This window comes from Bidens hawaiensis, unplaced genomic scaffold, assembly GCF_021521415.1.
Source record: "Bidens hawaiensis isolate Kalapana, Puna unplaced genomic scaffold, B.hawaiensis_p1.1 tig00062022_1, whole genome shotgun sequence".
NCBI lineage: Eukaryota > Viridiplantae > Streptophyta > Magnoliopsida > Asterales > Asteraceae > Bidens > Bidens hawaiensis.
In genome coordinates, this window is record NW_027501112.1 from 1 (window position 1) to 16,876 (window position 16,876).

Below are 16,876 nucleotides of genomic sequence, written 5' to 3' on the forward strand. Positions count from 1 at the left end.
CATGAATTTTTTGAGGGAACAAAAATTTTGAAGGAGTTTTAAATTGGATAACATCAATGCATAAAATAATTCCAAAGAGTTAAGTGCCATTTTAGTACCTGTGGTTTGGTCAACTACACAACTTTAGTACCTTTTTTTTTTGTGCAAATGGCTACCTCAGTTTAAAAAAACTTGCCATTTTAGTACTTTTTTCTAACCCCGTCTATTTTGTTCGTTAAGTCAGGGGGTATTTACGTAATTTCATTATTATTTATTTTATTCTTTTATTTCTTTTTCCCCAATCATCTTCCTCACCCAACCATCCTTTACTAACCCTAAAACCCCAAACCCACTCCAATCACACACACCATTTACTCAATTCAATCCAATCCTGTTATGCAAACCCACCTTCTGCAATCTATATAAAACAGAATAATCACACTTTTATGTATTCATTATCCAAATCACGATGCCGATTCACATGGCGTCCACCGTGACTCCGGTCAATCACCAACTTGAATGTGGTGGGCGTGTTTATGTCGCCACCGCAACAAAGCTGACCGACGCCTGCGGGTGTTGGCCTCCTACCAATTGTTGGACGACAGCAGCTGGAAGATGTTGTTGTGCCGCCGGTGGTGGTGGGTGGCAAAGCAAAGACGGGATAACAGCTACGCCGGTGGTGCCATCTCCACCCGCTCATGTCTAAGGGTTTGCTAATAATTAGCTTGTTGGATCAATCTTATTATTATTATTATTATTATTATTATTATTATTATTATTATTATTATTATGAATGTGTAATGTGTTGTTAATAACAATATGATTATGATGTTTGCATTTGTATGCTATTTTTTCTTATGAATTGAGTAAATGGTGTGTGCGATTGAAGTGGGTTTGGGGTTTTAGAGTTAGTAAAGGATGGTTGGGTGAGGAAGATGATGGGAAAAAGAAATAAAAGAATAAAATAAATAATAATGAAATTACGTAAATACCCCTGACTTAACGGACAAAATAGACGGCGTTAGAAAAAAGTACTAAAATGGCAAGTTTTTTTAAACTGAGGTAGCCATTTGCACAAAATAAAAAAAAGGTACTAAAGTTGTGTAGTTGACCAAACCACAGGTACTAAAATGGCACTTAACTCTAATTCCAAAAGTTGCAGTGGGATTTTATTAAGACATCGCAAAATATAGGTATTTGAAAAAGTCATCACTTATGAAGGTAAATAAATAAGATAAGAGTAAATTTTAATAAACAATCTATTGAACCAAAAAGAAACTTTATTCATAAAATAGATTATAAAAGATAAATAGTTCAAATGAGAAATAATCCAAGGCCATAAGAGGCGTTACAATAATTAAGAAAAAGACAAAATATTCAAGATAGATAAAAGGGAATGGCAAGAGTCTTCACGGTCACTGAGTATCTTAATTGACTTGACTTGAAGCACCATGAGGAGTTGCATGAGTAGGAGCGATTGAGGTATATTGACTTGGAACAACTTGAAAGGTTGAGCTTACATAGCAGGGGCTTGAGAAAGGTAGGCTTGGTACACCTGATCTTGCGGATGCGGAGCTTGATAGAGTTGGGTTAAGTAAGGTTGACTTGAATTGATAGGAGGAGCTTGCAAGACATGAGGTGGTTGAGTTTGAACTTGGTGAGCATGGGTCAAGTAGTAGGGTGTGGTCATGGTTTGGGCTTGATGGGCATGGATAAGTTGAGGGCACACATTACGAAGGTGGTTTGGGTCTCCACAATGATAGCAAGCACGAGTATTAGGAGCACCGGGCTGAGCATGTGAGGTGGTTTGTGCACCAGGCGGGATGCGGCAAGTGTTAGCAAGGTGGCCATAAAGGTTGCATTTGGTACATAGTCGGCAAGGGGTTTGGGGAGAGTGATGAAAGTTACACTTGGCACATAGGGGATGAGGACCAAGGTAAGTCTTCTTGTTTGGGGCAGTTTGGTTTTGGTTAGGAGGAGGTTGGTTATTAGGCTAGTTAACGGCATAGGCCTTACGCTTGTTGTTGTGGTTGTTGTTGCGGTGATTGTTATTGTAGGAAGCAGGTTTGGTTTCGGCTTTAGCATCAGATGTTAAGTCGGTTTTAGTCTTGTCGGGATTTGGCTTGGAATCCTTGCGAGACAAGGTTCCATCCCTAACATGACTATCGGTGAGGGAAGCAGCTAGGTCCATGGCCTCGCCGATGGTTAAGGGATCACGACTCATCACAGCATCACGGTAAATGATTGGTAAACCGTGAATGTATTTCTGAATGCCGCGGTTGTCGGGGGTTACAAGGTGAGGTACGATTCGGCTAAGTTCACGGAAACGGTTAGAGTAGGTAGAGTTATCCCCACCAACCTGTTTGAGTTCCCAAAACTCAGTCTCAAGTCTTTGCAGTTCATGTTCCGGGCAGAACTCCTTCTTCATTGCCTCCTTAAGTTCTTCCCAAGGCATAGATACAACCAAGTCAGACCCTTGGTCATTCCTCAGGGCATTCCACCAGATGACAGCTCGACCCTCGAAGTTGCTCGAGGCGAACTTAGTCCGTTTGGCGTCCGGACATTCACAGTGGATGAAAATATTTTCCATCTCTTCAAACCATTGTAGCAATTTGGTGGCGTTTTCCTCACCAAGAAAGGATGGGGGTTTAGTGCTTTGGAAGTTGCGGAAATCAGAATTGTTTGGTGCGACCGAAGTAGCAGATCCATTGGAGTTGAGACTTTGGATTTGGGTGATGATTGTGGGCATTGCAGCAGCAAATTCCTTTGTGATTCTAGCAGCCAATCGGCGATCGCGTGAACCGGATGAACGTTGGTGACGATGGTGATTTCTTAGAGACGACATTCTATGGGGATCAAAAATGAGGATTTGTAAGATGAAGGATAAATTGAGGAAATCAAAAGAATAGTAAAATGTTTAATTATGTGAAAATAATGATGTTTGTCTTAAGAAGTGAGGGGATTTGCACCACAAAGATTATAAGATGAGAGGGGTACATTGATTAAATAGTTTTTAAATGATGTAGTCAATAAGTTTAATGCGTGAAGACTACATAAGGAGTTAAGTCAGTTTAAAATGTATTTGTTTAAGTTAAATTTAGATTAAACCAACGAAAATAAATTGTGTGTTGGCCTCCCATGAGCTTTCCATGGCAATTGAATGGCCCAACGAAACTAACGATTAAAAGGAACTGAGTTGGACATCCATGAGCGTTACATGGCAATTTGATTGTCCCAACTAATTAACGAATTAACAATGCAATGAAGTTTGTCGGCCCAATGAGCGTTACATGGCGTTTTTAACCGACCAAAATAAATAGCGAACTATCGAAATAAAATATGGGTAGTCAGAGTATCTTGTGAATCACCATGTTTGATTACTCCAACAAAAATACGAAAACAAGTTAAGAAATACATAGTCGGGATTCTCGACTAACCACTTAAAATAACGTAAAACAATAATCGGAAGGTTACCGAATTTAAGCCACGAACCACCGTGAATTCGGTTTAAAAATATTATAAGGAATGCAACCACTAATGTGGTCACGGTTGACAGCTTAGGGTGTCAGTCATATGGCATTCATGGGTCTCGCTCAGGACCCTTGAGTACTATGGTCAGGTTATCACCCAGGTAAGGATTAGCGTCTTACCTTTGGTTCTTGGAACCTTTTTGCCAGTGCCCAACTCACAGTTTCTCACCCCATTTCATATGATAGGGACATGCCACATAACCTAGCCCTAAGGAGAACGAGCAAAAACAACAGGTGGGAATTCTTAAGGAATTTCCCGAAAATAAAAGCAATCTAATTTTCAAAAAGTTTTCCTTGAATGTTGAGGCATGGCCTCGGAGTTTGTGTGTGTGCGCATAACAATAACTAATAAATAATCATTAAATAATTATCTAAGAAAGCTGTAAACAATTTAATTTAAACACATAAAGGTAAACAGATAGGCACGTATAGGCTTCCTAAACATGTGTCTAGGAAATTTCTAACGACCTATCTTAAACCTTCGGCTCTGATACCAATCTGTCACACCCCAACCTACGGCGGAAATGCCGGGGCGTGAACTGATTATCACAGCTCTCAAGGTTACTATCATGCATTATTAAAAGTGTCGATATCTATTAAATAAATTTCCAAATAACAATTATCCATACAAAATTCAAATACACAAGTACATATATCAATCAATAACAATATATCTTATTAAGTTTTTCTTCTTGCATAAATCCTTAAGTGATCTTGTACTTCACATCAAACGAATACCTGCATATGCGTTGAAAATAATATAGTTTGTCAACACGAGGTTGAGTTAGCAACACACCAGTTCAAAGTATAAATAAAAATATGTATATGCAACAAGTCATATGCGAATAACAAAATAACCAAATGAGCAAGTATAACTGAGATGTCGAGAAGCACAAAGCTACAACGACCGGCGTATGATCATACTAGACTGAGATTATGTGGGACCTCTCCGAATGCGAAAGCATACAAAGCAAATAAGCACATAAACAACTAAGGTATAAGTTGTTAACACATAAGACAAAGTTGCAGTTTTTGAGTAAAAGTATATTTAAGGAATATATTTACGCATATGTCCCCAAAACGTGGAAAACAAGTAAAATAGGGGAATGTGGTACTCACTTCGATAGACGAACAAAGGTGAATGATAATATTAAGAATGCGGGAAATCACGCGGTGAACGTTAAAACCTAAAGAGGAACAAAGAGAAAACGGATACGCTAAATAAATGAACTAGATGAATCATGAAAGCTCGATAATTAGTATCATTATTAAGTTAATAGTTTATCCCTTTTTATCAAAATCGATATAATATTATATATAAAAATATAATATGTGAAATTATTAGGTTATCAATTATATATATAAAGTGTATAAAAGAAAAATACATCTTTTAAAAATATTGTTAGTTTTATAAATATATTTATATGTAAAGTTTACTTGTTGATATACACATATATTAAAGCGTAAATATTAGTTTTCGTGTTATTATACATACATATATGTTTACTTATATATACATACACAGACGAAAGACGCGAGAAAACACACGTTTTATGTCGGTTTTTAATAAGATAGTTTTATCTAATTATTATTATTATTAATATATTAAAAATATAACATGAAAAAAATGCTAAAATATCGGGGTGGCAGGGGGTCGAACCGCGACCTGCCCCCCCTAACCAACAGATTTAACCAGCTGAGCTACCATCGATGAGAAAACTAAAACAGAACAGACTAAATATAAACAGAATACGTTTCATCATAATTAACTATGAACCCTAGTAATTTCGATTGACCCAAATATGTTAATGTAAATCAAATCGACATTAGGGCTTTTGTTTAGCACTGAATCGCGATCAAAACTATATATATTACCTCAACTCGATCTGAACGATGGTGGCCGGCCAAACTTGATTACGAATGAGCTTATAAACGGCGATAATAATACAATTATTTATAGGGTAATGAATTGCGATGGAGAGAGGATGATGTGTGTGAATTTAATTGTGATTATATGATCGTTTATATAGAAAACCGATATTAGGGTTTATAGCGTGGATAATAAGCTACGGCCCAAGTTCTAGAACCTTCTAAACGTAATTGAATGAGGGACTAAGTCCGGCTAGATGCGAATTAGGGTCTAGGAACACCTAATTAAACGTTGGTTGATGGATTTGGGCTCAAGAACAAGTTAGGGTTGATAATTAAATCAAATTGGGTTCGGGTTGGGTTTGGATCCAAGTATAAACGAGTTAGATGAAAAAAAAATTAATAATAATATAACATACATTTATTTAATAACGATTAAGTAATAAATGTGCACCAACTTTATTGATTAAAATAATCCAAATAACAAAACGGGTCGGGTTATAGTTCGTAAATCTAAACGAGAAAAACCAGGTTATTACACTTTCTGCCTTGAGTATTATTAGGGCTCAGTCCCTTTCTGCCTTGAGTATTATTAGGGCTCATTCCCTTTCTTCTGTACCTGGCTATCTCCTACGTTCATTCATAACATACGTACATATCATTCATACATTATACACAACATTATATCCATAATCATAACTTGCCAATACGTGCAATATCCGAAGATCGTTCACGCACCGAAAAGCAATCATTCACATCTTTCACATAATACATGTATGGCATACACTTATCTCTTAGGATAAGGGTATTAACTAATCACATCGAGTATGCACACAGCCCCAAAAACATAACAATGAATGGGGCTATAACTCACCGGAATGCGGTTACGTTCACCGTTAATAGTTATTCAATCTTACCAAATATTTGATATTACAACATCTCATTTATTTGTGAAACCCTTTAGTCATCAATCCCTAAGTATATTATTAACTTCCTTATAATAAATAAAATTAAAATAAAAAAATATATAAATATTAGAAAAAAAATATAAAACAACCCTCGAAATACGGGGGATAAAAACTAGTATATATATATATATATAAGATTAAGATATAAGCTTATATAAAATTGACTTGGGTCAAGTATAATTAAATATAATTTTTTTCCCAACACACTTTCAAAAATAAGAAAATATTGTTAAGATGTGCTTAATTTTACTTGTGATTTGATATAAATAAATTATAAATTTTATTTTAAATCCAGTTATCAGAACACGTGGAAAGATCATTCATGATTTTCAATGCGTTTCTAATGAAAATCAACAACTCATTTTCAACACAATCGTGTGTTATCATAACGGATGCGTGTTTTCCGGGCAGGCGTTTAATGCTGTTAGCCTATGAATTCAACAATTAGATGTAATTACTCATTTGTCTTAGTTACGTTTCTTTTTATATCAAACAATTTATAAAAATGTAACTTCCTAATTACAAAAATATACATTGTTAAGTTGAAGATATCTTATTGATTTTATTGAATTTGATGCATATATACACATACATTTTAGTTATTAGTTATTTACACCACAAAATTTTCATTAAAACATGTTTTTTATGAATTTAAAAGCGCATCAAACCAATATATACGGAGCGATACATTCATTTCAGAACTTATAGTACGCTTAACCGTAATAATAACATAATAACTTATACTTGGTGCAAAAGTTAATCAAAATAGCATAATGAAGAAAGTAAAGACACTTAGGGGGCTATTTGGTAGTTTCTTAAAGATTTTAATAAGAAGTAACATCTGAAATATTTAGAGGTAGAGTGCGTTTGGTTACATCTGAATCATTTAGAGGTAGAGTGTGTTTGGTTCTAATAAGAGGTCACATCTTAATAGTTAAGTTTCATAGACATGTTGAATGATTCAAAGACTATATTTTAATCAACCAAGTCTTTTAATCGTTCATCACAAGATTGTCAAACATGCTCCTAGCTGTTTGATACTCATTTAGTTATTTCATTAACAGGCTACCTCTGAACCCGTCAGAAATACAATAAGTTTGTCTCACTTAAATTACAACTGTTAATTGTTAAATTTAGAAAATATGTTGACCGATTAAGAGGCTACCTCTTAATCAGTCAGGCCTCTTCACCAAACAACCCATATCATAATAACCTTGTAACATTGTTATGTATTACATTCAAAATATTACATAAAAATATACCATTTGATATCATTATATAACATATTCTTTTTTGGTTATGAAATATGTTATTATGCTACTCTATATAAGCCTTTGAGTTGAATAATTTATTATTCCAACCCCACCTCACATCTCATGGTTGTTTACTCCTCCCCCTCCCCACTCTCTGACTCACCTGACCTCCTCTACAAAAGATGCATTTCTAGTCAAATCTCTCTTTGACTGCCAACCATATTAATAACCAAAACCAACTCCCACCACCACCACCACCACCATCTCCGATCAAAACCACATTCTCAATGGCGGGTTCATCTTCTCTCTCTAGGTTTCTCTCTCTACCAACACCAACCGGATTACCAGACGATGAGCTGAATCAATACTCGAAGCTTTCGCTAATCGAAAACGAAGAATGCCTGATGAATTTACTCGAGAAAGAGACCGCTCGCAACCGCATTGATTCGCATGCGGATGAGTGGATTAAAACCGCTCGATCAGAAGCTATCCAGTGGATATTCAATGTACCATATTATTATTATTATTATTATTTTACTTTTCAATGATGAATTTATTGATGCTTATGATAATCTGATTTCTTCGCAGACGAGATCGGTTCTTCAGTTCCAGTTTCGCACTGCGTACTTATCGATTACTTACATCGATCGCTTCATTTCGAAGTCACCAATCATCGTAAGTCAACTTGTTACACATATTACGAATTTGTTATTTAAAGATTTAAATTTAAAACTCGAAACACTAACGTTTTGATTTGGAAGAAGAAGAAGAATAATGATAATAATAACAATGACAATGACAAGAAGCCGTGGCTGATTCGATTACTCGCAATCGCGTGTTTATCAATGGCGGCAAAGATGAACGAGAGCAAAAATTGGGCGTTATCGTCGTTGTTACAAACCGAACCGTTTACGGAGAATGTGGTTAAAAGGATGGAGATTATGGTATTAAATGAATTGGAATGGAGGATGCATTCGATCACTCCGTTTCACTTCATCGGTTACTTCGTTTCGTGTTTGTTTAAGGAAATTGCTTCTTCATCATCTGAGAGGCGGTTAATGTATTTGATCTCACAGATCATATGTGCAGAAACAAATGGCAAGTTTATTAATAATAACAAGTGGCAAGTTTATTCATTTTTTTGTTGATGGATTAATAATAATGTTTTGTTTTGATAATTTGATTGTAGATATGGAGTTAATGGCGCATCGGGCGTCGACGATAGCAATGGCGGCAACATTGATGGCCATGGATGAAGGTTTGAGCAGAGAATCAATGGAGATGAAGGTGAAGACGACATGGGTAGACCAGCTTTTTGATCATGTGAGTCGTTCTGGTATTTTTATTATTATTGTTTTGATTTATTCGTTGGGACCATATTAAGAAAACGAATTAAATAAATAAATATTAAAAAGTTTATATAAAAATTGTTAATTGGACGAAAAAGATATATAACCGGAGTTGAGTACAAAACTCATTGCTTTACGTATATGTGATTTTATGATTTTCGTCACAAGTATGTTTAATATAAAACTAGCTTGACACGTGTTACTATATGGAATTTTCAATTAATATATGATAATTTAAATATTGGATGGTAAAATATTTGGTAGTTTGACTAAAATATATGATAAAATATTTGATTTTCAAAAGGATAATAAAGGATTTTCAAATTTTAAATATTGTTTAATGGATAATTAGTTTAAGAAGATGATAAATGATAAAACTTGTGTCAACATGCTAAAATGATATATACGCACATATATATCTTATATGCCATTTTTTTATGATTTAATAATATTAAAGCAATTCAATAAAAAAACAAGTGAATTTAATTTCATTTCTAACTTTACTATCAACACTATAGTTTTTCATACACATGAGCATTAATAATAGAATAAATCCAAAAAACCATCTCATAAATATTATTATATGAAATATCGAAATCTTTTTCTTTATTTAATACTTTTTTTTAGCTAATATGCAACATAATAAAATTTTTTAATATGCAATTATTAAAACATCATGTTAATGGGATTAAGATGGATTCGAAGTTAATATATTCTGTTATCTAAGGTGATCACTTATAATTTACACTCATCTGCATCTTTTCGTTATTATTTATATGAATTTTTACATAAAAACTTAAAGTAAGTGGTGATATAAAATGAAATTTACATGATCTTTTTTGGTTTTAGAAATAATTTTTTAACTTAAAAAATAAATAAATTTCTACCATTTTCCTTTAATTAGTAAAACTTATTTATGTTAATATATGCGATAATGATTTGATATAGGTGGATGTGTACACTTGTTATAGCCGAATGTTGGACCTTGAACCTCTAAAAGTGAACATCACTGAACCAGATGTTGCAAACAATGAAGGGAATCCACCAAAACGCCAGAAGATCTCATAACATATAGCCGAGGTGAAAATAAGCCAACCCACAAATCCAATCCGGTTTTAATTTGGTTGAATGGTTTGTTTGGGTTTTCTGGAATTTTATAATTTCATTTTGGATATAGTTTTTGAATTTTATAAAGTGCAAGGAAAGGAAACTATGAAAGATCAAGAGTAAAATGAGGAATAAAGGCGACCTTTTTTTCTTTTTAGACAGTTTTTTTTTAATTTCCCTTTTGTTGGTTAAATGTCTATGATCTAGAGACAAATATGAAAGAGGAAACAGGAAGCTAATGTTTTTATGCGATGGTTATAATGGTGAAATAAAAGTTAAAAAGATGTTATATCATTCTTCTATATATTTTCTTTTTTGAATGACCAACGAAAAGGAATATTATCACAACAACATTACAAAGAGAAAAATAAACCGTAACAAGCAAGATACTAGTTACAAGCCAAACGAAACAAAAACAAGCTCCCTAAAAACAAATACTCTAACCCGCTTACACCTTAAAACCACACCAATCATCCCACGATATAGACATGCCACCAGATCTATTCTTGACCCAAAGATAGTTAAGAGCTTTAATGTCTCCCACCAAATTTACCACTGAGACCATCTTGCCATTAAAGACCATATCGTTTCTTGCTTTCCATAAGCACCAAAATGAAACGAGACATATAGCATGAAACATCTTTGCCTTCTTCCTCAGAAACTTTATGTATTTATAAATTGCCAAAAGATCTTTAATACAAAATGCGAAAATACTTGGGATCTTACACCATAGAGATATCGCTTGCCAAACAGATTGAGCTAACCCACATGTAACGAAACAATGCTCCACCGTTTCCTCCAAATCCCCACAAACCAGGCACAAAACGGAGTTCGTGCCAATATTTCTTTGAGCCAACTCGGTCAAAACGGGCAATTTTTCTAACTCAGATCTCCAAGCTAAAATACACACCTTATTTGGAACCCAATTATTCCAACCGAACTTATAACTAGGGGGGAAATAAGTCAACTCGATTAACTTATTCTTAAGACTAGCAACTGAAAATCCCCCCTAAAGCATCTAAAGTCCAACAAGTTTTGTCAATTACAACCTCAAAAAAACATTTTGGCACAATTGAAGAAGCTGCTTGAACTCATCTACTTCCGCCACCTCGGTCGGCGCCCTTAGCCAATTTACCACATATCACACCATCTACCATACATAAACGGTCAGAAATGGGGCATCCTTTTTCCTTCTCTAAACCAAACAATAAAGGAAACTTATAACAAAATAAACTATCACCAATCCACTTACCTAACCAAAACAAAGAGCTTGTCCCACCTTTGATCATCTGTTTAGTAAGCCCATCTAACCGAATTCCCAATACAAAGAGGTCATATGAGATCTTTTTTATTTGTTTCCAAGGCCTTGGGATTGACATTTTTTATTTGTTTCCAAACTTGTACTTCTTTTTTGCCAAGTAAACGTCCATCAAACTCCCCAAATTCTGAATCTTGATCCAGATTCTCTTGGAAGTGTAGCCATGTGGTATATTGGTGATATAGTAATTTGAAGTTGGAATTTTCAATTTTTGACCCTCCTGCACCCTTCTATCCCCATGATCGTTGTTGCAACTCCTTGTCTGCACTTTCTCCTACTCTCCCTTAGTTATATCATTTTCATTATGAATTATTCTTATTGTTATTAATATTAATATATTATTATTATTATTATTTTATAGGCCGATCCAATAAAAAAAGAGAAACTTAACAAGAAACTAGGAACTCAAGAACAACAAAGAAAAGTACAAATTATACAAAACGGTAAAAAGAAATAACGGGGGATTAATAAAAATTAAAAGAACTCCATTCCCTTCCAATCCAAGTCCGACAATTTACTTCTATGTATTACTCAAGGGAACGGCGCCATCTTAATGTCATTAACTATGTAACATCCCGTTTTCTAGTTTCGGTTAAAAAAATAAAAATAAGAGTTATTATAAGTCGGGCTAGTGTTGGGTTAAAGGGATATGGGTTATGTACTTGGGTTATGAGGGAAAGAAGGAAAGACCATGGGCTTAAGCCCATGATCCATAATTATATAAACCTTAAATCACCCATTTAATTCATTTCACTCATATTTCATGCACCACCAAAACACACACTTAAGCTCTCTCTCTAATTCTCTCCATATCTTAGCCGAAATCAAGAAGGAAACCGAACACCGACCCGAGGTAATAATAGTATGATGTTGTATGAACTTAAACCCGCTAGATTTAGTCACGAAACGACGAGCCGACACCTTTAAACCGTTAAAGTCACGAGATCCGGGGGAAATAGGATATAAACCGAACCTAAGATGAGCTTAGGGGTCACCCTAGCTCAGATCTGGATCGAACGGGACGAAAAACAGTGAAAAATGGTGGAGAAATGAAGAGATCTCGTTTTTCCGACGAGATTTCCGGTTTTCCGGTGACGACGGCGCCGGAAAGGCGCCGCCGCCGGTGAAGAGAATGTTTGAAAGGACATCTGACATTCTGCCAGATGCCCTAAACCCTAGGCGTGTGTAACGAACTGGGCACGCCCATTCGTTTAGGAAATAATAACGAACTAGCCTTAGTTCGTATCTAGATTCGTCAAGGAAAATATAACGAATCAACCTCAATTTGTTATAGTCATTCGTTAAATGAGATAACGAACTAGAAGGTCCAATTCGTTACAGAGGGGTCATTTGCTAAGGTCCAATTCGTTAAAAGGACCAGTTCGTCATAAGGTCCAACTCGTTACAAGAACTGGTTCGTTATGAACCCAATTCGTTAGGAACTGAGTAACGAACTAGAAGTTTAATAAAATGACAGAATAATCCCTGGACTTAGAAAAGAATGATTTAATTACAAAGAAGCCCTTGAACTTTTAAGTTAGCAAATTAATCAATAATTTAAAATCCTAACGGAAAATGTGTTACGATAGTTAATGAAAATAAAATTTTCCCAAGCTGACCTGGCAGCTTAACCCCAGTCAGGGGCTCTGCCCCTTGGACCCCGCTAGGTGCTACCGCCCCTAGAACCCTGCTGCTAGGGGCGCTGCCCCCGGACCCCCGTTCGTTGTGGGTTATATAAAGATAGAAATACAATATGAATAGTAATAGTTAATTAATACATGTAATCATTATACAGTTAGCCGTGCACAGCATAAGAAAGAATTTTTTATTTAATGATATGTTATAACCCGTTTAAAGGTTATATGTGTTTGGTGAGACCATACCTGTGAATTCGGGTTAAATGCATGAGAAACCTTCATTTATAAATAAAACAATCTAGTGGCTTGTGAGAAAGTATAAAGCAACCAAAGAGCTTTTAAAGGTTTCGTTTATATATATATTTAAGATATATGAAACCTTTAATAGCTCTATGGTTGCTCCTTACATTATATTATTTTATTTGTAAATGAGGGATTCCCATGCATTTGACCTGAATTCACGGGTATGGGTCTCACCAAACCCAAATAACCCCTTAAATGAGTTATAACATCTCATTAAATTAAAAATTAATCTCACCAAATATTTGATATGAAAATCCTATAAAACAATCAATCAGTCAATCATACACAGTGAAGTCCCACCAACAGCAAAGCTATAGGTAGGGTCTGGGGAGGGTGGGATGTAGGCACACCGTACCTCTATCCAAAGGGATAAAGAGGTGGCATCTAGAGAGACCCTCAGCTTTAAAGTCTATATGTATGAAGCAATACAAAGGAAATCAAAGTTTAATAGTAATAATAATAATATTAATGATAATAATAATAATAGTAATAATAATAATAATAATCATAATACTAATAATAATATATATGAAAAGAATATACTAATACTATGTATATGGGAAGAATAATACTAATAGTAATACTAATACTAATACTATAAATGTGACCAAAATAAGGTAAATAGCTATAAAACAAGGATATACTAAAAAAATAATGAGAAATTTGCAATTTACCTCCCTGGGTTATATCGTCAGGATATGGTTTGACCACTAAAAACGAATTTGCGAATGGTGCGCCACAGTGATATTTTGGCGGGTCAGTATGTGCCCTTCCCGTTAGTTGATCGTTAGTTGATTAGCAAAAAAAAGGTTGAAATGACCATTTTACCCCTGAGCCTATAATTAATCTAAAACTAATAATCCAATATCGTGTAGAGGGTGGGGTTCGAACCCCCGACCCCTGGTTTAACAGCAAGCAACACTAACCATTTGAACTGAACTAATATTTCTTCTACATATACAATATAAAATATATATTCCTTCTTTTCATTAAATTGTTTATCATCATCATCATCTCCATATCTCCATTATTCTATATCTTTATCATCATAATCATCATATCTTTATCATCATAATCATCATAGTTTTAAACTTTTCACCAGAACACACTTTTTAGTAAACTTTTAACCCGAAAACAACCCAAGCGAACCGTGTTTTAGTAAACTTTTCACTAGAAAACAACCAAAACGAACCGTTTTTAGTAAACTTTTAACCCGAAAACAACCAAAACGAACCGTTTTTAGTAAACTTTTAACCCGAAAACAACCAAACAAACCATTTTTTGTAAACTTTTCACCCGAAACGACCCCGAAAACAACCAAGCAGACCATTTTTTAGTAAACTTTTCACCCGAAAACAACCAAAAGAACCAATTTTTGGTAAACTTTTCACCTGAAATGATCCCGAAAACAACCAAACGGAGCATTTTTTTAGTAAACTTTTCACCCGACAACAACCAAACGAACCATTTTTAGTAAACTACCCGAAACGACCCTGAAAACAACCAAAACGAACCGTTTTTTAGTAAATTTTTCACCCGAAAACAACCAAACGAACCATTTTTAGTAAAATTTTCACCCGAAATGACCCCGAAAACAACCAAAACGAACCGTTTTTTAGTAAATTTTTCACCCGAAACGACCCCGAAGACAACCAAAACGAACCATTTTTTAGTAAACTTTTCACCCGAAAACAACCAAACGAACCATTTTTTGTAAACTTTTCACCCGAAACGACCCCGAAAACACCAAACGGACCATTTTTTAGTAAACTTTTCACCCGACAACAACCAAACAAACCAATTTTTTGTAAACTTTTCACCCGAACCGACCCCGAAAACAACCCAACGAACCATTTTTTAGTCAACTTTTCACCCGATAACAACCAAACGAACCAATTTTTTGTAAACTTTTCACCCGAACCGACCCCAAAAATAACCAAACGAACCATTTTTTAGTAAACTTTTCACCCAAAAACAACCAAACAAACCATTTTTTATAAACTTTTCAACCGAACCGATCCCGAAAACAACCAAAGAACCATTTTTTAGTAAAATTTTCACCTGAAAACAAACAAACGAACCATTTTTTTATAAACTTTTCACCCGAACTGAACGACCGACCAAACGACCCTGCCTCCGGCGTTCATTCCAAAATCAGGTGGCGTGGTGCCCTGTAGGTGGCTGCCCGAAAAACGAGATGACCGGAAAAACGAGATGACTGGAATCCATGGCGGTGGTGATTGTCGTGGCGGCGACGTGGTGCCGGAGGTTAGGTGTTTTGGTCGGAATGGTTTATGGGTTTGAGGATTTGAGAGATTCGATTACTTGTTATGAAACTGATTGAAGATGATGAGATTAAGAGAGATTACTTGGTGGTGGGTTTGAGGATTTGAGGTTGATGATGATGAAGATGAGATGCTGATGAAGATGAGATGATGTTATGAAGGTTTCTGTTGTTGTTCTAATATGAAAATGAGATGTTGTTGTATTACGATTATTATTATTATTATTATTATTATTATTATTATTTATTAGAAGAAGAGTACTAAAATACCCTTAATATGTTGGTATTATTACAAAAATACCAACGGTCAACTAATGGTCAACTGACGGCAGGAGTCAAAAAAACCCGCCAGAGAAACATTGGTGCGCAACATCCGCAAATTCGTTTTCAGTGGTCAATCCATCTCCCGCCGATATATTCTAGGGATGCAAATGGCAAATTGCAGATTTCTCAAAAATAATATATGATTTCCTAATAAAAGATATTATTTATAACTAAAAAAACAACTTTATAGTTAAAAAATAAGTGGGTTATGTGTCTCACCAAACCCAAAATGCTTTTAAATCAGGTTATAACATCTCAATTATTTGTGAGTCTTTCATTATCAAACTCTAAGTATATTATTAAGTTCCTTACAATAAATAAAATTTAAATCCAAAAAATATAAAAATATTAGAAATGAATAATGTAAAACAACTCCCGTAATACGGGGGGATAAAAGCTAGTATATATATAAATAAAACCTTTAAAATCTCTCTAGCTACTTCCTACATTCTCTCAATCCACTAGATTGTTTTATTTGTAAATAATGTTTTTCATACATTTTACCTGAATTCACGAGTATGGTTCTCACCAAATCCATATATCCCTCAAATGGGTTACAAATCTCCTTAAATTAAAAATTAGTCTCACCAAAAGTTTAATATGGAAATCCTAAAAATAGGGATATATTAAAAATTAATATCCAACTTTTTTAAAATAGATACTATTTAAATTAAGATTAAGAAACCATTTTATAGTAAAAAAAATAAGCGGTCATGGGTCTCACAAAAAATAAATAACTTTTAAACCGGGTTATAACATCTCATTTATTTGTGAAACTCTTTCATCATTAATCCTAAGAATATTATTAACTTTCTTACAATATATAAAACTAAAATCCAAAAAATATATAAATAATAGAAACAAATAATGTAAAACAATCTCGTAATACGAGAGATAAAAGCTAATTAAAACATATATAAAAAACACATCATATCGTATATTTAAATTTGTAAAT

At 34.5% G+C, this 16,876-nt stretch overlaps 1 protein-coding gene across 1 annotated transcript; it reads left to right on the top strand.

The window, feature by feature from the left end:
- The first annotated feature begins 7,679 nt into the window (after positions 1–7,679).
- Positions 7,680–10,084, top strand: LOC143603473 (cyclin-D5-1-like). The gene is made up of 5 exons (XM_077080255.1): positions 7,680–8,105; positions 8,188–8,281; positions 8,395–8,697; positions 8,789–8,922; positions 9,897–10,084. The coding sequence occupies exons 1-5, from the start codon at positions 7,887–7,889 to the stop codon at positions 10,014–10,016; spliced, it is 870 nt and encodes a 289-aa protein (XP_076936370.1). The 5' UTR covers positions 7,680–7,886; the 3' UTR covers positions 10,017–10,084.
- The last annotated feature ends 6,792 nt before the right edge of the window (positions 10,085–16,876 follow it).

Bases quoted from the DNA above. Each gene is read 5' to 3' on its own strand.
- LOC143603473 (XM_077080255.1), top strand. From the start codon at position 7,887: ATGGCGGGTTCATCTTCTCTCTCTAGGTTTCTCTCTCTACCAACACCA. The intron at 8,106-8,187 runs GTACCATATTAT...ATTTCTTCGCAG, and splicing joins CTATCCAGTGGATATTCAAT to ACGAGATCGGTTCTTCAGTT. The intron at 8,282-8,394 runs AACTTGTTACAC...ATAACAATGACA, and splicing joins GTCACCAATCATCGTAAGTC to ATGACAAGAAGCCGTGGCTG.